Raw genomic sequence first — 21,825 nt, forward strand, 5'->3', positions numbered from 1 at the left:
TCAAGGATCTAAGCCATAAATGTTTATTAAAAGAATCTATAATGAAATCAGTTTTGTTATTTTTTTAATGGCTGCCTTGAGTATGTTGGATGACTGAACGCACGTTGTTAATCATTAAGTACTCATGTTACAAAAAGTGTTTGATAGTATTGCCATCTAGGGGCTGAACTAAATTCTCCATACTGAAATAAACTGTAATTGAACAGGTGCTGCTATTGACAATATACATATGTTTTTGCTTTATAGCCCACATGCTTTCCATGTTTCTTATGACAAAAGATATCTCTAAATGTCCCAGAGCAGCCAGAGCTTTTTTATATATAATCTGTTCGAGGTGATTGCTATTTGCATTTGAGCTTATGCTTTTTTGGTAGTGATGACCGGGAATTCCTAACAAAGAATTATACTTTTTTGCATTATTAATCTTGCTAGTGTTTGCCCTGTTTAACAGAAAAAGGAATCATTTATCAGAAAAGTATGTTTATAATCTGTACTTGTGGCATCTTCAGATTTAATATTCATAATGGTCATTCAAATGCTGTGCTATATTTATCTAAAAGACTAACTCATTGTTGTGAGGAAATAACTATTTAAATATTTATGATCTAACTTTTAATATTTAAAAAAAGAAATTAATATTTCTTTAAAATTTGTTTCTGAGTCTGATAGCTTAACAAATGTTTAAATATTAAACAATTGGAAGCGTTAGCACTTAACAACTTAATATGACTCACTGAAACAGGGAAATTGACTTCAGCTGTTTCTGCCACATGAAGGAAACTGAGTTCCTGCACCCCCCTTCTTGAGATCTATAAAATTAATGCAAAAGCACAACTAAAAATGAGATTAAATACATCGGTGGAAGAACTCTTTTCCTCCTTGCTTCACTGTTGAGACTAATCTGAACAGTCTCCTACTAAGAAATGTTCTTTGTTAGCCACCTCGTCTTTCGTGGCTATTCAGAATAATCCTACAGCTGTATCGCCCTCCTGCCCAGGTCTGAATTTGTGCTGAAGTTCGCTTTGCCTCTTATCCGAGCTGTTTCGGGTCTGTGTCAGATGCTGTTTGAGGTCAGCTGGGTAAAGCCCTGAGCCCCAAGGCCAGTGGCCCCTTCTGGCTGTGGCTGATGTCCCTTGATCTGCATCCACCTGGATGCCCCTCTGCTGGGCTGTGGTCTGTCATGGTGGCAGGTCAGCACCAGCCTTCCAGCCCTGGTAGAGCCCAGTGGGATTCATGGGCAGCTGTGCTCTTCTTAGCCTCTTCCCACCAGTGCAAGCTGAGGGTCTGGCTCCAGGGAGGATCTAGCCCCCTGACTGTGTCCCCATCAGCAGTACAGCTGCTTCTTCCAACCTGGAGAAACAGATAAGGCAATGGGTTACCCCACAGTTGTCTTACCTTGTGAAGATGTCTCAAGTGACATCTTTACAGAGCAGGAACATAGAAATTAGTTTATTCCCTCCCTCATTTCCTCCCTTCTTCTCTCTCTTTTCCACCCATCCCTCTCACTTTTAACTGGTTTGTTTGGGTTTTTTCAGTCAGGAAATGAAACTGTGCTTTTGGAAACACTGTTGTCTAACCAGATTACAATGGTCTTAAGTAGGTAGAACATGACAGCATGCATATTGAATGTCACTTCTGCACACAAGGTGTGTAAGGATTCTGTAGAGGCTGGCATCATTCGTATACTGTGGGTTTTACATGTGCTTGAATCCTTCAGAGTACCAGGCACTCGATCCTCACTGAGCAAAGGTTGAGTACATGCTGAACGAAATGCAAGTTGTTTGCTAGCTGAGGTTTGGACTGTGCAGGACTTCCTAGGAGTCAGCTCCATTGAGACAGTCTCTCTCCATGAGAGCTATTTTTTAAAAGAGTGAGAGTTTCTTTGGGAGGTTCAGCTATGGAAACCCATCAAAAAAATACTGGTGACCAGATGGGGTATTCTGCAAAGCGGTCAGAAGCGACCCAGAGCTGAGACCTCATTTTCCAAGTGACATAAACCACAGATGCTGATTACTTTTTTAACTAACTCAAACATCTGTATTCTTGCTTCAGGGAACAAAGCATCAGGCTCATTTATTTGGATTGAAACCTTTCACAACGTATCATATTCATGTTGTAGCTGTAAACAATGCTGGGCAGGTTTCAAGCCCCTGGACATCTGTGCGCACGTTGGAAGCTTCACCCAGTGGCCTGAGCAACTTCACTGTGGAAAAGAAAGAAAATGGCCGGGCTCTGCTGCTGAAATGGTCAGAGCCCTCCCAGCCCAATGGCGTGATTAAGGTAAGCTTCATCTTGACACTTCACTTGACCACGGCACTCGATCCTCATGGAGCAAAGGTTGAATACATGCTGAACAAAATGCAAGTTGTTTGCTAGCTGAGGTTTGGACTGTGCAGGACTTCCTAGGAGTCAGCTCCATTGAGACAGTCTCTCTCCATGAGAGCTATTTTTTAAAAGAGTGAGAGTTTCTTTGGGAGGTTCAGCTATGGAAACCCATCAAAAAAATACTGGTGACCAGATGGGGTATTCTGCAAAGCGGTCAGAAGCGACCCAGAGCTGAGACCTCATTTTCCAAGTGACATAAACCACAGATGCTGATTACTTTTTTAACTAACTCAAACATCTGTATTCTTGCTTCAGGGAACAAAGCATCAGGCTCATTTATTTGGATTGAAACCTTTCACAACGTATCATATTCATGTTGTAGCTGTAAACAATGCTGGGCAGGTTTCAAGCCCCTGGACATCTGTGCGCACGTTGGAAGCTTCACCCAGTGGCCTGAGCAACTTCACTGTGGAAAAGAAAGAAAATGGCCGGGCTCTGCTGCTGAAATGGTCAGAGCCCTCCCAGCCCAATGGCGTGATTAAGGTAAGCTTCATCTTGACACTTCACTTGACCAAAAAAGAGAAGGGAAATGCTGAATATTAAATTAAAACATTTTTGCTGAAAAGGGCTCAATCAAGTGCATTATACTTTAAAATAAGACAGAAGTCCTATGTAAGCACAAGGCACTCTGTGAGCGCTCTCTGCTTGTGGTTATATTCAAATGAGTATTTGCATTCCTGTGATACCCCATGACCGTAACTGTTTATTTACAGTGAACAAAATGTGTTTCTAGAAAACTTGGGTTTGACAGAAGGTTGTTCTGAAATTTGGGACTTCTTTTAGCTCAATGGTTTCATTTGAGTGTAAATCTTTACTTGCAAAGTTTGCAACTAGAGGGTTTTATTTGGAGGTTTTTTTCTTAAATGATTTTCTCTAGAGTTAGTCTGAAAGCTTTGTACTAGTCCTTGAGAGCCTCGCAATGAACCTTGATAACAAACAAATATAATGAAAACTGTCACTAAGTGATTTATTACTGCATCCAAAATGAAAAAAAAAAATAATGAAAACTGGATCAAAACATTCCTTTTGTATCAATGATCTGTTTGTGTGGTGATTGTTAGTGGTAAAGAAGTAAGTTTCTGAATCATTGGTTAATAGTCCTTACCCTTTTTTCCTTTTATCCTGGCTTCTGTTCTTTCTTCCTTCCCTACCTTTTCTTCCCTCCCTGCTTTTCTTTCCTTCCTGCCTGCCTGCCTGCCTGCCTTTTTTTCTTTCATCTTTTCCTTCCTCCTTTTCTCCCTTCCTTCCTTCCTTCCTTTTCCCCAGACCTACAATATTTTCAGCGATGACAACCTGGAGTACAGTGGTTTATCTCGCCAGTTCCTCTTCAGGCGCCTTGAGCCGTACACTCTCTACACCCTGGTGCTGGAGGCTTGCAATGCTGCAGGCTGCACTCGTTCCTCACCCCAGCCCGTCCGGACAGATGAAGCACCCCCAGTGTCTCAGATGGCACCTGTGATCCAGGCAGTCAACGCTACCAATGTTGAACTGAGCTGGTTGCAGCCAATTAATCCAAATGGAAAAATAATCCGCTATGAAGTTATTCACAGATGCACAAAGGAAAATGCTGCAGGGCACAGAGCAACAATAGAAGACGAGAAAATTGTTTTCACAGAATATAACACTGGAAGTAATACATTCATGTATAATGATAAAGGTTTACAGCCGTGGACTAGGTATGAATATAAAATACGCACCTGGAATGCAGCAGGCTACGCTGACAGCTCCTGGACAGTGGCAAAGACTAGTCAAACTGCCCCAAAAGGTCTCGCTGCCCCCAGGTTATCCTTGGTGTCAGTTAACCCCCGTAAAGTGCTCATCTCGTGGGCCTCCCCGGCACAGCCCAATGGTATTCTTCAGTCATACAGGCTGCTGAAGAATGATGTTCTCTATCCTTTCAGCTTCGACGCTGCTACTTTCAACTACACGGATGAAGACTTACTGCCCTATTCAATGTACAGCTATGCCATAGTTGCCTGTACGATGGGAGGCTGCTCTACCAGTGAACCGGCTGCAATACGGACACCAGAAGCAGCTCCTGCCTTGGTGGATCCACCATCTCTGCAGGCTGTCAGTGCCACTCAAATTAATGCATCCTGGACGCCTCCCCAGATACAAAATGGAGATATCACCAAGTACATATTGAAATTAAACAATGAAGAGTATCATCCTGGCAAAAGGTTGCAAATGTTGGTTTCTAATCTTCAGCCTTACACTCAGTATGATTTTGCGTTGGTTGCCTGTACTGCAGGGGGCTGCACAGCTAGCGTGTCCCAGTCGGTGATGACCATGGAGGCTCCACCATTAAATATGGAAGCTCCCAGGCTGCTTGTCATGGGCTCGGAGTCGATTGAAATCACATGGAAACTTCCAGCTAACCCCAATGGTAAAATCACGAGCTACGAGCTAAGGAGGGATGGTGTGCTTGTTTACTCAGGTCTGGAAACTCGGTTTCTTGATTTCACCCTAATGCCAGGCATGGAGTACAGCTACACTGTCACTGCAAATAACAGTCAAGGGAGCGTGACCAGCCCATCAGCTCAGATAAAGACCAACCCCTCTGCTCCGTCTGGGATGCTGCCTCCTAGGTTGCAGGCATGGTCCTCAAAGGAGATTTTGGTGGCCTGGGATCCTCCTATCAAAGTAAACGGTGACATTAGAAATTACACAATCTCGATCCACAAGCCCGCTGAAACAGAAAGGAAAACTGTGGACTTTGATGCATCTCATGATTCCTTTCTGAGACGGTCATATATTGTTGCAGAGCTACAACCCTACACTAGGTAAGTCTGGAAGACCTTGTTTGTTGAATAAATGCCACAAGGTGGTTCATTAGGCTGGCAGACAGTTCAATCATCTTGTTTAGACAGATAGTCAGACCTATAGAGTTTTTTTTTCTTAAAAAAGCACACAATAAAACCAGGGTGTTTTTAAAATTTATACTAATGCCGTCATCTTGATGAGGTGCATAGGGTTGACTTAGGTAGTAATTACTAGAAGGGGTAATTCAGCATTGTGCTATAGACTCCAAAACCTGCAGTCTTGTATTTGTGTGTCTTTCACCAGACACCTGCATTCAAGAATAAATAGGGCTTTAGTTTGGAGTGGAGAGAGAAAAGACCTGTTAGCCAGCCCATTCATGGTGTGGCTGAGCTAAGATTAATGGAGTCACATCAAGAACCTGCTGTCACCCTTGAGTTGAAAACAAGCAACTTGTGTTTAAGTGAAAGCTAAAACTTAAGAGAGGGTACTGGACTCTGCTACAGAAGGAGCACAATTGATACTGAAATAATATCTTCCCCACTGATTTTTGATTATTTACCTGACCTTTCTTTATATATTTGTGCATGCATAATTTGTGTGTGTTACATGCTTGATAAGCCTGTCTACTATTTACATCTAACTAATCTAAATCCAAAGAGAGAAGAGTAACAGAGTGAAACTCTCTAGGTCTCAAATTATATCCAAATAATCTCCTGCAATGAATCATCATTTTGATTCATATCACCAAAATCAAAGACCAAGAGAAATTAAGAAATCCCCCAGATCTCATGCAGTCTGTATTTGTATTTGCACTGTTCTAGTCACTTCATTCCTGAATTGTGTTTCCAAAGGTATGAAGTACAGCTCCAAGCTTGCACAGAGCTGGGTTGTGCCTCCAGTGAGTGGGCATCGGTGCAGACGCTGGAGGCTCCCCCAGCAGTGCAGCCTGCCCCGCTCATAGAGATACGGACGACAGCCGGGGACTTCCAGCCGACTTCTTCCGTCCTGTGGACCGGCCCACAGCAGCCAAACGGGAAGATTTTGTACTATGAACTTTACAGAAGACGAACGACTCAAGCCCACATAAGCCTGGATCTCACACTCGTTTACAATGGTTCTTCAACCTCCTTCAAAGATGAGAAGTTGCTGCCTTACACAGAATATGAATACCAGGTGGGAATCAAAGCCATTTAGCAGCTATGATTATGATTTCAGTACACTTTGAAAACCTCACTTTGCACTTACAATGAATATACGCATCTTGTTTCTAATGTTAATAGTATTGTGATACCTGAATGATTATTGTTAATGTATTTTAAATAGTTGAGAAACCGAAAATAATTTTGCAGAAGCAATATATTCATTCAGCATTCATTTTTCTTTAGTTTAATCATAAGTGCCTGTGTTTCTTGTATGTTAAATGTTTGTGTACCCTCCAGAGCTTTTGTAAGGCTCTAATGTTATGAGTAGTGTGAAATTCTCACACTTAAAAGGCAGCTTCATTTCATTAGTGTTTCTTTCTTTTTCTATCCTCCCCAACCCATTATGAATTAATTTTTACTTTATGATCTTATAGTAGTTTACATCAAGAGGGGCTGGCGTTGTTTTCTCTTTAAATGAGATGTTAGGAGCACAAGCAGTTTTCATGGGTTGTTCAAAAGTGAATTTGCTGTTGATGGTTGGTGTTACTTCTCATGCACGTAGGTATTTTTACTATTGTTTTTCTTATGAGACTAAGATAAAGCAAGGAGACCATTTCTGCCATTCTTTCACCTGTAATTGTTTTCTATGTCAACGTTACAAGTTATAGCATCTTTTTTTTGGTCATACAGTACTAGCGATAATGTAGGGCTTTACTTGATTCCAGCATATGAACTTAGAACTTTGCTATTTATAACCATCTGAAGTCTTTCCCAAGTTTTCATATGAGTTAGTGGAGATTAGACCAGGACTGAAAAAACAGCCTTGAATGTTTTCTTTCTAAAAGTAGGTGGATATAGTATTGTAGCAGGGTGAGGTTGATATTTGAATATGATGTGGTCTATGAATAGGCACGCTTATTTGCCACTGAACAGGAGACCAGTAAGCCTCACTACTGATTCTGTATGTAATTCAGGTTGGAAGGGCTCTCAGGAGGCCATGCAGTCCAACTTCCTGCTCAAAGCAGGGTCAAATAAGAGGTCAGATGAGGTTGCACAGGGCTTTATTCAGTTGCATCTTGAAAACCTTCAGGGAGGGAGATTGCATAACCTCTTGAGGCAGTCTGCTCCACTGCTTGACTGTCCTTATTGTGAAAAAAATTTTTTGTTATGGTCAGTCTGAATCTCTTTTGCTTGAATTTTTACCTGTTTGCTCTTGCCCCTTCCCCCATTCCCTACATATTGCTGGAAGAAACCTGGACCCACCATCTTGTTAGCCTGTGGATGGGTGCTGGGGGACTGCAATCAAGTCCTTCCAAAGCCATCTCTTCCCCAGGCTGAACAAACCCCAGTCCCACAGCTTCTCTTCATAGGCCCTGTTCTCCAACCCACTGATTACCTTGGTGGCCCTCCACTGAACTTGCTCCAATTCATCAATATCTTTCTTGTATTCAGGGGCCAAAACGGAACAAAAGCTAAGTAAAGGCATGTAATCACTTCCTTTAATTCTCTGGCTATGCTCCTGTTAAACAGCTCAAGATGCTCTTGGCCACCTTTACTGCCAGATTACTCTGCTGGCTCTTGTTCAGCATTCTATCTACTAAGACCTCTAGGTCCTTTTCAGCAGAGGTGCTCGCTAGCTGGTCAGTAATGATTCAAGGACTTATTCCTTCCCAGGAGCAAGACTTCACATTTGTCTGCTGAAATTCATAAAGCTCCTGATGACCCGTTCCTCTAAGCTCTTCTGAATGGCAGACCTGCCCTTCAACATACCAACTCATCCCCTTCAGTTTGGTGTCACCTGCAAATTTGACAAGAGCGCACTGTACAGTTCAGGTTCTTTGGTAGCTCTGCTCCACTCCTACTGTTGCATTCTTTTTGGTAGCCAGAAACCATGAAGAAATAAATCTAAAAAGTTGCTTTATCACATCAATATATCCAGCTGTTATATGTCCATGTGTCATATACTCACCAAGTCATGTAGGTTGGAAGAGACATCCAGAAGACATCTAGCCTAACTCCCTGCTTGAAGCAGATCCGGATAAAATAAGCTGCTCAGTGCTGTGTCCAGTTGAACTTTTGGATCAAGTTGTCCACCCTTGCATCTCCAAGGATGGAGACTGTACATCCTGTGTGAGCGCCCTGTTCCAATTTCTGGCTACATCTCTTACTTTTCTTTACATCTAGTTCCCTTGTTTCAGCTTGTGTCCCTTGCCTCTTGCTCCATCACTGCCAGAGTCTGAGGGCCTGGAGGGAGGAGTGCAGTGGCTTTCTTCATACATCTGTTCCAGCAGCTCTAATTTGAGTAAGAAAAGAATTCTGAAGGGACAATTATAAAACTATTGAGAAGAGAGCTTAGGCTGCTACAAAAAGTGTAGTCACTGAAATCTTCACAAAGCCTTTCTTCTCTGCTTGACAATCACAGACCTCTTTTTCTCGTTTAGATGTTTCTGGATTGGCAGCGTGTCTGTCAGGTAACAGCCAGTGTGAAAAGTGTCTGTTGGCTTTGTGCTAAAGGAAATGACAAGCATCTGTGAGCTGACTGCTTATTGCTGATTGCAGGTCCACGTTACTTGATTCCCTTTGGTTACTTAATGACGTCTTCTTGAACCTAGTAGTACAGGAGATGCCACAATAATACTTTCCAAAGCAAAAATTATAAATATCAGAGCCTGAAAATTTATTGCACTTCAAATATAGAAGGGTATATTTTCCAGTTGTCACTTCTCTTGTGGTTTAAGTCCTACTATGTACGAATATTAAGGTTTAGATTTCTTTCTCTCAGATTTCCTTTAATGCCTGTGTAGGGCCCAACTATTGGCCACAACAGTGTGAAGTCTGCTCTCCATTTACGGTAGTTTTCTTATAGTAGAACTCTTGTTAGAACAGCTCTCCTTGCTACTTTGGACAGGATCTGTGAAGAATGTGAATTCAATTGCAGGTGGGGCTGAGTAGATAGCAAGCCTTGTAGCAGATTTGAGTCCTACTTATTAGTAAGGAATCTTTCTTAGATAAAGAAAAACTTTGCAAGTTGGAAGTTGTAGACATTGGCTGTGGGATATTCTCAGTTGCACCAACTTTCAGTTATTTCAGTCAGAAGCTGGGTTTTTTGGGAGCTGATACCACAGAGACTTTCTTGAGCAAAAGCTTTTAACGATCTATCAGTGACAGATAACAAAGAAAGCCTCCTGGCCATATTCCTGTGGTTTACTGTGCTGTATTCAAGACTGCTTTTTATCTTGCTTCTGCTCCATAACAAGGCTGAGCTGTTGACTGGGACCCTAAATCATTTTTGTTTTTTTTTCACTGGTGGCCATTTATTTCACCATGAGAGGCTTTTGCATGCATGTGTTTGTCTTCTACTCATGTCTCTTGCAGGAAGTCCTCTGGGATCTATTCTGAGCCACACCATTGTTGACAATTTATATCTTGCCTGTGAGACAAGTTATTCGTAAGTATAGGGCTTGGCTTTTGCTATTATGCTGATGAAACCCAGATTTATATTTCACTTAAACTGGATATTGATTCTGCTGTCTCTGCATTTGAGGCTTGTTTGCTGGACATAAAACTTTAAATGCAACTGAATTTCCTCCAGCAGAATGCAGATAAAATCAAAGGGCTGTGATGGGAGTCTCTCCAGCATTTTTGGAGGTATTGAGAATTAGTTCAATGAACCCTGACAGCTTCTTTGGATCTGAATTCAGGATTTTGGAGTTTGATGTTGGGTTTGGGGTTTTTTTGCTGGAAACTTCAGCAGAATATTTAGGGCTTGTTAGACTAGCAAAAGTTGCACTTTCAGAATGATGAAGTGACTTTAGAAGCTCATGCTGGTCAAAGGGACTATGCCCCCTAAATGCCTAGGTCACTATCATTCAAGGAAGCACTTTTACTCTTTCAGGCCCAGATCTGCATAAGCATATTAGCAGCTGCTAGGTTCCAATGGGTTTTTAAGAGGCAGTAAGGTGCCCACTGTTCCATACTCAGAAAGAATTACTTAGATGTTTGAAATTCCCTCTATTAGTCTATTCATAATTTTAGATATTTGCATTTTATAGAGCATCTGGCCTTTTAGGTTTTTGTTGGAATGCTGCCTGAGATCCTCAGCTGTATTAAATAGACATAATTGAATGATCTCCTGAAAAAAATACCTGACTTAAACAAACTTTATAACTCATGAGGCCTAATGAGTTTGCAAGTGTAATCTTTTGATTCCTGGAATATTTCTGAAGCAGAGTGTGTAGTTCCTTCTCGGGAGTTACTGAGGATGGTGTTACCATATAGCAACCTATGGAGTCAGACCTGCTTTTCTCAGCTAAGGAAAGGCCCTTTTGAACAGAGACTTCTGGCATTTAGTGCTATTCTGTAAAGCAGAGCTGTCAGAATATGGCGTGGTTTGCATGCAACTGCAGTGTCACTCCCCCACTATTGCACTTAGTTGTATACTTAAGACTGCTTCTTTAGATTAATGGTTTACTGTCTTCTTGGTTTAGAACACATTCTTAGTTCCATCCGTGGAACATGAGAAAGACAGAAAAATAAGATTGTACCTTTTCAGAAAGTTTTATGCCCCCCTGCAGGGGTTTATTCTCTAGGAGGACTCTCCAGTGCACTAAGGCAGGGTCTGCAGCCCTGAAGCTGTCTGCCTCCAACTGCTGTGCCTCCCTCTTGCTTGTGAAGTGTGCTGCTCACATTCCAGTTACTGCAGCCAAGAGAAGGGTCTGGTAAATACCCTGAGATATACCATGGGAAATATGTTTTGGGTCTTCCATCTTGGACTCTCAAAGAGAAAACAAATTATATCCTGACTTTGGAGAGATAAAGAGAAAAAAAATGGGTGCAAAGTCATGAAGATTAAGGAAGGACCAACTACATGGGTCCAGAATATGTCAGCCCTCTTGGTCACTTTCAGAGATGACAAGAATGACACTTGTTTTACCAGCCTGTCTGTCAAATTGTTGGCTGAGCTCCAGTTTAGTGCTGCTTAGTTACTGACAAACAGCTCAGTGACTTCTGCAGCTTAAAATGGGGTGAAACTGGTTTTCTGACTGGCCAGTGATGGATAGCCACCCATTTGTAATATCCCTCATATCTGGCTCCTTTTCATCATTTTAATTCACCATTTCTTCGCATCTCTCTGACAGAAAGATGCACTACAAAGTAGTGACATAAAATAAAATTTAGTTCCTTCTTGCACTCCCTGCTTGTTATTCCCTCTTCATTTTGTTTGGAAGAGTGTTTTTTCTTGCGGGGTTCGTTGTGCTCCCTGCTCCCAAGTAAAGAGAGTTTCTCATATTAGACCTGCATCAGGCTACCAAGCTTGACCTCAGTTTCTGAAGAGTAAAGCAGAGGTAACTATATTGTTTCACTGATATCATGGTGATACCTACTCCAAATACCCTTTTACAGAACAAGATGCTTCCTTTCCCTGGTAGAGGGTACACAATAGGTAGAAGGGCCATTTGAAACGACAAGATTTCTTTTATGAAACCCCACTTCAGGCATTATGTTTCTGTTGTCAACACCATCCTAAATTCAAGTGCTTAAACAGTCCATTGATGCAACAAATCTTGATTATTTTGTTCATTTAACTAAATACAGATATTAGACTAGATTTGTTGGCTTCCAAAATTACCAGTGAGACTGTTAAAACACTACTCCTGCAAGACAATTCTCGGTAAATTGTGGTTCTGACATGTTCAAAACCACAGCAAGCTATCCTTTAAAACGACATTAGTGTGAGTACCAGGGGAAAATATACTCCAGGGCTGTAGATGACTTGATATGATTTCCTTGATTGTATCTTTTTATTTATGAGGCATAATTTATGACTGCTGAAAAGCAAACTAAAATGAGTGATGACTAGCTACAGCCAAAGTAATAAATCAGAAGCGGAGAAAGAAGTGGTGATTTTGATCGAATCTATTGAATTAGCTGTTGCCCTTAGCCATTACAGGTATTGGAAAGACCTTTTAATATCTGCTTATCGCTCTCATGGGAACTTGGTAACTATCTCATTATATACCCATAGGAAACAAATTATTTAATTTTCTACCTTTTAGAGTTAAACCTGTTTACATCTCTCATTAATTACTGGTGTTATACTGTGCTATATGAAATGAGCTTGCTTTAGAATTTAGTAATTTTGTTTAAGTCACAAAGTGTTTGCCTGTTGACTTTCCCTTCCCCAGAATAAGTTTAGTACTTTTATTATTAGTATTTCAACAGTGGAGATGAATAGCAATGTTAAGAGGCTCAAATTATCACAGTGCTAGAAGCCTGGATCTAAAATCTATCCCATTATATGTTTATGGCCTGCCTAAGGATGCTAACTGAATGTTGAAGAGGGAGAAGTATGGATCTGAGGATGGGTGGAAAGCACACATTTGTTTACTACCTTTTTGTGCCCCTGGTGGACATGATATTTTCTTTCCCTTGCCTTTGCTCTGTCCCCAGAATTTGAAACTTTCTGCTTTGCCAATGCCTGCCTGACACTGCGGTGCCCAGATGTGAAGGCATTATCCTAATGCTGAATGCTAGATTTCAGCAGACAAGCGCTGTGTTCTGAGCTGTGCTGATGTTGCATAAGTAACTCAAAATTAACCAGGCTGCAGGCCGGTCAGTTCCAATGAGAGGAAAGACTTGTGAAGGGTGCTGCAACTGATGGCAAGAGGGTTTCTCTAGTTTTAACTAGCCAAGATTAGGGCCTCTTCAACTTTCTTGCAGACTGCTGCTCAAACACAACTAAAAAGTGGGTGCTGTGTTTCTGAGGTTACTGATGTCATATCTTATATATCCCTAAAATTTCTTACTATCTTGGAAAAGAATTACACTGTGAAAACTCTGCATTTGTGTAAATACGGGGTTAGAAACTGAAAAAAATGGAGACAAGAAATCCAAAGCAAAGTCTCAAAGTAGTGCTGTGTCTTTGTGACCTCCATGAAACAATTCTAGAAAGAGAAGTGTGGTACAAACTCCTCTCTGCTACCGTTTGTCTCTCCTGGTGTGCACCAAGTAGTGCCAGCATTGAATCCTTTTTGGAAAGACCAGCAGTCACATGTGTGAGGTCCTTGGATACGCTCAGGGCAGAGACCCAAGTTGTACCTGACTCTTACACACGGGTGTAAAGAGTTATGTGCAAGTGTGAAAGGGGTGGCTTGGTCTGACCCTGTTCCTCAGAACCTACAGCACTACCTAACTGCCCTGCAGCTCTAAGCAGTGCTCAAAGCCAAAGGTAGGTAGTGATTTATTAATGGGACTTTTTTTAAGGCAAAATGCTGCTTTCTGAGCTCTGGAGGAGCTCCATGCAAGCTGCTGCCACATACAGAGCTGTGATTTTGTCAGTCACAGTTCCTGCTTAACTGCACATCAACTGCAGAGCGAAGCAGGATGATGCACAGTGCCCGTAGGACGTGGTGGGAGCCAGGAGTCGCTGCTGGTCAGCAGTCAGCTGTTTGGCTCACTCTCCTTTCTGCTGAGTTCCTGCGAGCAGGAAGGGTGAACAGCATCTGGCCTTCACGCAAAGCAGAGGATCTTAGCTCTTTCTGGTCTGGGAAGTCAGCAGGAGCTCAGGACTGCTGCCTTCAGACAGGCAAGCTACCACCAGCCAGTCCACCCTCCTGCCTGCTGCTGCCTTGCCACGCTTCAGCAGAAGTGAAGGAGATCTCTCCGGTAAGGGAGAGTTTCTTGTTCTTCGTAGGGTGTTGGCTGCCTGAGGCTCCCCTTTGTAGGAGCAGAGAGGATTCCCACTTGGGGACTTCCTGGTTGGTCCCTGTGTTTTCTGCCTCAATCCTGGACTGTCTTTGTCCTTTGAGGGGGGTTAATTCAAGGGCTTTATTTGGCAACTTCTACACCTTCTCTTTTTGATCACGGTGTCTTTTTCATAGCGCTCACCTGCTTTATCATGGCTTTTCTTCGTCTAGTGCTTTTCTTGCGCTGCAGTTTTGGAGGAGCCGGGGAAGCATATCACCAGCTGTTTCCCTCATTTCCCTTTATACCTCCTGTATGGAGTAAATACCTTCACATATGGTCTCAATTTGATGAAAGAAAACTTTCTTTTTTCGTTTAAAATATAGCTTCCTTGGTAAGGACCTGGGTTTTCAAGAGCGTTGCTGCAGATGAACCTGTGTGGTGCAGGGATGGAGTAATGGGTTTCATTAATGGGCCTCGTCTAATGGGCTTCTTCCACTGTCAGCATATAGAATACCATAATTTTTTTGCATCTATGCCTGAGGGCCATTGTGATTTTATTGTCCTTTATGGGAGGAGTCGCTAGTCAGCTTTACTAAGCTCAAACAGGCTGGGCTCACCATGCTAAGGCTGTGGCCGTCTTCTCAGCACTTCCCTTCCTGCTCCTCATACATCTTGCCCCTTCTTGCTGTGCCAATGAACCTTGAGGTTGTCCTGTGATCATTTTGAGCAATGGCTGACCACCGGTTTCTTCCAGGAGCAGAGATCTGTGAAGGCTCATTTATAAAAAAACAAGCTCAGATACCTGTAACTGGAATTCTTCAGTCCTCCAAATATACGGTCTCCGGAGAGGTTTTCCCCTCTCTCTCTCTGGCTCCACTTCAAAGTGCAGTCTGGGCCAGGGGCCAAATTGATAAAGCATTTTAAATAGTAACCAGTGTAGCTCGTTTCAGAGCCCTCTCCTGGCTTTTTTGGGACAGTGCAGCCATTAAGAGCAGCACATCTTTTGGCAGGGTGCTGAGCCATGCACCATGATGTCAGACTTAATGCTTTTCCAGGCAGTATATTCAGAAAGTCAAGTTATAAGAAAATTTTGTTGGCTTTCTGCTATCTGTGTTTTGCTATTCAATATATCCCTGAGATCTGATTGCTTCTTGTGTGCCCCACGTTCCTGTCTGCTCTTTTATAATCTTCTTACATTATAAGCAGCAGGTAATACTGCTGCCTACTAAGCTCTTTAGATGTCTGTATGAATACAGTTAAATATTTTTTGGTGATGATTATATCACAGTTTAGATGGAACATTTGTGAGCCCAAACAGCTTTCTACAAAAGTCAAAACTGTGAATTTTCAGTTTAACCAGGCTAGCTGGGCAACAGCTTTCATCCGTGACTCTTTTGTGGTGACTTTTTGAGGAGACATAACCAAACCTTTGATTTTAACAGGCACTCCTCATCGTGCCTTCTGTTGCCATGCTGTCCCATTTCTTCATGCAAAGAAGTGGCTAAATATCAGCATCTCCATCTGCAGTCAGTTCTGAGCACTTACTGCTCTGAGTTTCCAAACGTGGACTAGGATTTACTTGGACCACAATTCTCAAAGGGAAATATTATTATAACCATCCATCCTTTTACAGATGGTTGAGCAGAAGCAGAGGGAGTTAAGGGAATCCAGCTTAGGTCCAGAATTTAGGTCCTCAGAAGTCCTGTTCAGCTGTCACAACTGTCCCAGAATCTGGCATTAGTGAGTTTCACAGACACCTAGAGGTTTTCTGCTGGAAACATGTCTTGGCAGGGCTGAGTAGCTGGCATCTGTCTAGAAGGCAACCTCAGAGCATCCCTGTCTCTCATGCCTACATGCACGTGGCTGTGACCTTGGCCTTTTTTCAAGAGGAACAGGCATGTAGTGCCTGGGGGATGGACTGCAACCTCAGCTTCCCCCCACCTCCCTGGAGAAGGGCTGGGTAACTGTGGCAGCTCCTCCTTGCTTGTGCTCTGCCCAGTCAACCTGGGTTTCATTGTGTTCATGCACAGTGAAGCAGCCCCAAGGGCAGCACTGGGAGCACCCCGAGTAAAAAGATAAGTCATCTGCTTGGGCATTCCCACTCTGGAAGGGGCAGGCTTGACTCTCTCCACTGGAGCATGTGATTGAACCTAAATTACCTGCCTCCTGGAGGAGTCCTCTAACCACTTAGCTGTAGTGTGAAAGGGGGTAAGCATCCCCTTTTCCCTTGTCTTAAGACTGTGTTTTGAAACAAAAAGCCCTTGTTTGTCTGAAATTAGGCTTGTTTTGTAAAAAGCAAAGCTTAGGCACCTACAATAGGAGAGGGATCAATGGGGTAAGGTGTCTCCACCCAGCTGTCAGTGAGGCCTGTGCATCCCTTTCTCCTCTGAATTTCCTGGGGGGGTTCCATTTTGAGGCTGAATTCCTGTGTTTCACAGGAAGCCTCTGTTCCTACTCATCACCTTCAGTGTTGCTGTGAGCAGCTTGCTCGGCAGGTCAGGCCCAACGCTGTTACGCTCTGTGCTCATTAAGGCCACAGCCTGGGTATAACTGGAGCGTTTGAACTCAGGTCAGCGCTGAGCTGATGCCAGTGGCACACTCAGAGCTGCTCTTTCCATATGTGGCTCGTTCTCTCCACAAAGAAATATGCCCCTTGAAAGGAACGGCTGTGGGCAGATCTTTGTAGCAGCTGGGACTGAACTGAGACAGAGGGTTTGACCTACTGCAGTAAAGTGAACACAGTTTGACTTTATGAAAAGTTCACAATAGACATATATTACTGATTTCACTGAAAACTAAAGTGCTTTGGCTCAGCTTTTTATCGTAGGGCATCGTCTGTACTTAAGCAGTGTTTCACTGGATGGTGCCATACATCACTGATGGAATCGGGCAGGAACTTTAGGTTTGTAATTGGCAGAACCACAGTCTTCAAAGCCACTGTGGTGGGTTTTGGCCTTTTTCTTTCATCAGCCTCCTTGTGAAGTGTCCTGTGGTCTTGGAACTTAATATTGCAAGCTGGAAGGACTGCAGGGTCAGTTTTGAAGACCTCTTATTTCTAAATCTCCTATTTTTTTCAAGCCATAGTCCCATCATCCACTTCCCGAAGACCTCTGCCCAGTGTAGACCACATAAGACCATGTTTTACTGTAGTTAGAACTGCTCGACGTGAAAGCTTACTAAGGAATACTTATACTAAAAAAATCGCTCAGACAGTCCTTTTGTATTGCCATTTAGATCTATCATTCTGATTGATCACTATGTGGTTGGCTAATATTGAGCCTAATTTAACCCTATACGCTCACGTATCCATCTATTCTGTCTATTGTACCTGACATTCTACAAATTACTTACTCATGCAAATGACGACCTAAGGCAACCTTTTATGATATTCGTGTTTAATTATACAAATGGTTTTTGATAAATAAGATTATACATCCTTCCATATGTTTATTCACTCCTTGATGAAAGCAAAATTTAATTTTCATGCAGATTTGTTGGAGAGTGTGTTTAATAAGTGCTGAGTTTTATGTAGTCTGCAGATCACTCTGGTTTTGGGAAGCTGACAAAATCAGTAGGCATAGTAGTGTAAATCCAGAATTTAGGTCCTCAGAAGTCCTGTTCAGCTGTCACAACTGTCCCAGAATCTGGCATTAGTGAGTTTCACAGACACCTAGAGGTTTTCTGCTGGAAACATGTCTTGGCAGGGCTGAGTAGCTGGCATCTGTCTAGAAGGCAACCTCAGAGCATCCCTGTCTCTCATGCCTACATGCACGTGGCTGTGACCTTGGCCTTTTTTCAAGAGGAACAGGCATGTAGTGCCTGGGGGATGGACTGCAACCTCAGCTTCCCCCCACCTCCCTGGAGAAGGGCTGGGTAACTGTGGCAGCTCCTCCTTGCTTGTGCTCTGCCCAGTCAACCTGGGTTTCATTGTGTTCATGCACAGTGAAGCAGCCCCAAGGGCAGCACTGGGAGCACCCCGAGTAAAAAGATAAGTCATCTGCTTGGGCATTCCCACTCTGGAAGGGGCAGGCTTGACTCTCTCCACTGGAGCATGTGATTGAACCTAAATTACCTGCCTCCTGGAGGAGTCCTCTAACCACTTAGCTGTAGTGTGAAAGGGGGTAAGCATCCCCTTTTCCCTTGTCTTAAGACTGTGTTTTGAAACAAAAAGCCCTTGTTTGTCTGAAATTAGGCTTGTTTTGTAAAAAGCAAAGCTTAGGCACCTACAATAGGAGAGGGATCAATGGGGTAAGGTGTCTCCACCCAGCTGTCAGTGAGGCCTGTGCATCCCTTTCTCCTCTGAATTTCCTGGGGGGGTTCCATTTTGAGGCTGAATTCCTGTGTTTCACAGGAAGCCTCTGTTCCTACTCATCACCTTCAGTGTTGCTGTGAGCAGCTTGCTCGGCAGGTCAGGCCCAACGCTGTTACGCTCTGTGCTCATTAAGGCCACAGCCTGGGTATAACTGGAGCATTTGAACTCAGGTCAGCGCTGAGCTGATGCCAGTGGCACACTCAGAGCTGCTCTTTCCATATGTGGCTCGTTCTCTCCACAAAGAAATATGCCCCTTGAAAGGAACGGCTGTGGGCAGATCTTTGTAGCAGCTGGGACTGAACTGAGACAGAGGGTTTGACCTACTGCAGTAAAGTGAACACAGTTTGACTTTATGAAAAGTTCACAATAGACATATATTACTGATTTCACTGAAAACTAAAGTGCTTTGGCTGAGCTTTTTATCGTAGGGCATCGTCTGTACTTACGCAGTGTTTCACTGGATGGTGCCATACATCACTGATGGAATCGGGCAGGAACTTTAGATTTGTAATTGGCAGAACCACAGTCTTCAAGGCCACTGTGGTGGGTTTTGGCCTTTTTATTTCATCAGCCTCCTTGTGAAGTGTCCTGTGGTCTTGGAACTTAATATTGCAAGCTGGAAGGACTGCAGGGTCAGTTTTGAAGACCTCTTATTTCTAAATCTCCTATTTTTTTCAAGCCATAGTCCCATCATCCACTTCCCGAAGACCTCTGCCCAGTGTAGACCACATAAGACCATGTTTTACTGTAGTTAGAACTGCTCGACGTGAAAGCTTACTAAGGAATACTTATACTAAAAAAATCGCTCAGACAGTCCTTTTGTATTGCCATTTAGATCTATCATTCTGATTGATCACTATGTGGTTGGCTAATATTGAGCCTAATTTAACCCTATACGCTCACGTATCCATCTATTCTGTCTATTGTACCTGACATTCTACAAATTACTTACTCATGCAAATGACGACCTAAGGCAACCTTTTATGATATTCGTGTTTAATTATACAAATGGTTTTTGATAAATAAGATTATACATCCTTCCATATGTTTATTCACTCCTTGATGAAAGCAAAATTTAATTTTCATGCAGATTTGTTGGAGAGTGTGTTTAATAAGTGCTGAGTTTTATGTAGTCTGCAGATCACTCTGGTTTTGGGAAGCTGACAAAATCAGTAGGCATAGTTCATAGAGACATGTGGGTTTTAATCAGGCCTAATTCAAGCTGCTAAATTTTGAAATCTTGGAACTGAAGCCATTGCCTTTGTGCTCATGCCATAAAGCAAATGTTGTTGTGAAAATAAATGAGAGGTGCTGAATTAACCACACTTTTCAATGGGCTTTGTTTGTATTGTGGGTTACTGAAAATGTTGCCAAATGACGGATACATTAATGCTGAATTAACCACACTTTTCAGTGGGCTTTGTATGTATTGTGGGTCACTGAAAATGTTGCCAAATGACGGATACATTAATATTTTTAAGAGAGGGCCATGTCTGTAGAACTTTCTGGTTTTAAAGACTAACTAGAGTTTGACTTGTGTAATTCAGTCAAGGTGAACATAACTTGTGTCACACCGTGTCAGGCTGTGTTCACTGGGGCTGCTCGCATGCGTGAAGGAAAAGTGTAGAAGGGAGAAATTGGCAGGACTGGGTATCAGTATTGTTGGTCGGATGTCTTTGAAAATATTATCTCTGCTGATAACAGCTTCCAAAGGAGTCCTCTTGGTCTGGTATGACGCAGAGAGTGGTGGGAATTCAGAGTTTGGGGATCAGGTGTGAAGAAGACACACGAACACACACTGCCTGAGACATGAAATCTGCTTCTCTTCCCTAAATGTAGCAGTGGGAAATATTCCACTCTTCTGTTAGAAAGTCACTGGATCAACAGAGGTGCTGGGTAGCTGTCAAGGGACATTTTGCACGGGTGTCATTGGGCTGCATTTTTCTCAGTGTCAGTGCAGCTGCAGTAGCATCTCTGGCCAACCGTGGCTGTTGTGAAGGCTTGAGTCCTTCGCTCACAGTTTCTCTGGTTTTGTGTGCCAAAGGTGTGGTCTGTAAACTCAGTGGGACGGACACCGAGCGGCTGGTCCCGCTGCCGGACGGGCCCTGCCCCTCCTGAGGGCCTGGGAGCTCCCCTCTTCGACACGGTGACATCCACAGTGGCTGTGGTGAACATCAGCCCCCCTCTGAAGACAAATGGGGTGGTCAGTATCTACAGGCTGTTTACCAATGACACCAGAGGGACTGATGTGGTGGTGAGTATTGTGAACATTGTTTCTGTTCTTCCATTTGAGCTTGTATTTTCTAGCTTTAACAATTTTGTTCTCATAAGCTGCTACTGCTGTTTGCAGACGGTCTTCCTCTTCTGCTCTCCGTTGTTAACTGCTTTGCAATGCTGTCTTCTGGCTAAAGCACCACCAGTAGTTTCACTCATCTAGATGTGCTTCTCGAGGAACTAACCTCATCATTAAGCACTTCTGATGTGTTGATGTGCTGTGACAATGTGATGGGAATCAGAAGTATTGTTCAGGGGCAGATAACGGTCCAAACAAATACTTCCAGACAGCTCCTGCCAGTCCAAATAGTACAGGTGGAAACTGCAGCCATTAGGAAATGATTGTGTGCTTTGGATAGGCTATGGATTTGAAGTTCAGAAGAAAGTGCTGTACCTGAGCTTCCCATAAAATCTTTCTTGTTGGTAAGAAGTATTTCATGGTAAAGCACTGAAGAACAGTGCAAGTAGCCAAGCAACTTCTTCTGTGTTTGGTGTCTCTGCCTAGACACCATTAGGTATCCAGCAATGACCTGTCTCAGCTTAGGAAACAGCTAGGGATTCAGTAGAGTTATAAAACAGGGAGATGTGGGGAAAAGTTAGGGCTGTGGAAGTTGCCTGGAATAGTTACCACCAAATCAGTGCACAATACTTGAATACTTGTCTGCAACACTATCTGGTGGGTTTTTTTTTTTAACAAGTAGGTAAATATTTGTGTGGGATCTTTTCCTTTATCTCATCTTGCTCAGCTTGGAAGTGCTTCCCAGGTCATCAATCCTGTCCATGAGCTTAATCTGCCTACCCATTGCACATTACACATTCATTCCTTCCAGTGCAATTGGCTGTGGCTGTGTCTGATTCAGCCAGTTCATCCCGTTGGTGCCTGCATGGCCCTCCATTTCCATCCCCTCACACCTGCCATGCTGCTGGCTCATCTCTGGCTCTGGCATCAAGAAGTACCAAGTGCTTTCCTTTGCTTGCTTGACTCTTTCCGTCCTGTTTTTTCTGCTGCACTCTGCTAAATCACATACTGCCAAGTGGGAGCAGATGTTGCCCCTCATTGGTGTTTACTGCATAATTTTATTTCTTTGGCTTAAGAAACTATACCTGCAAAAGGCTACAGCAACGAGGTGCAGTGGCAGTTCCTGTGAGCAGTTTCAGGATGAGGGTGCCTTTTCCTTTGTCAGAGCTGCCAGGTCTCTCTTGCTGAGCATCGGGGAGTTTCCCAATGGGCTCATCCAGCACCATGGCTGTTTGAATGCAGAG

The 21,825-nt window shown here is 43.1% G+C and overlaps 1 protein-coding gene across 1 annotated transcript in view; it reads left to right on the plus strand.

Moving 5' to 3' along the window:
- The window catches only part of USH2A (Usher syndrome 2A (autosomal recessive, mild)), a 393,292-nt gene that overhangs the window by 359,915 nt on the left and 11,552 nt on the right, over window positions 1-21,825 (plus strand). The window contains exons 61-64 of the mRNA XM_014950535.1: window positions 2,053-2,280; window positions 3,652-5,168; window positions 6,000-6,321; window positions 20,333-20,542. Of these exons, the coding sequence (XP_014806021.1) occupies window positions 2,053-2,280; window positions 3,652-5,168; window positions 6,000-6,321; window positions 20,333-20,542 (2,277 nt within the window). The remainder of the gene's footprint in view (window positions 1-2,052; window positions 2,281-3,651; window positions 5,169-5,999; window positions 6,322-20,332; window positions 20,543-21,825) is intronic.

This window comes from Calidris pugnax, unplaced genomic scaffold (assembly GCF_001431845.1).
Source record: "Calidris pugnax isolate Ruff unplaced genomic scaffold, ASM143184v1 scaffold24, whole genome shotgun sequence".
Classification (NCBI taxonomy): domain Eukaryota; kingdom Metazoa; phylum Chordata; class Aves; order Charadriiformes; family Scolopacidae; genus Calidris; species Calidris pugnax.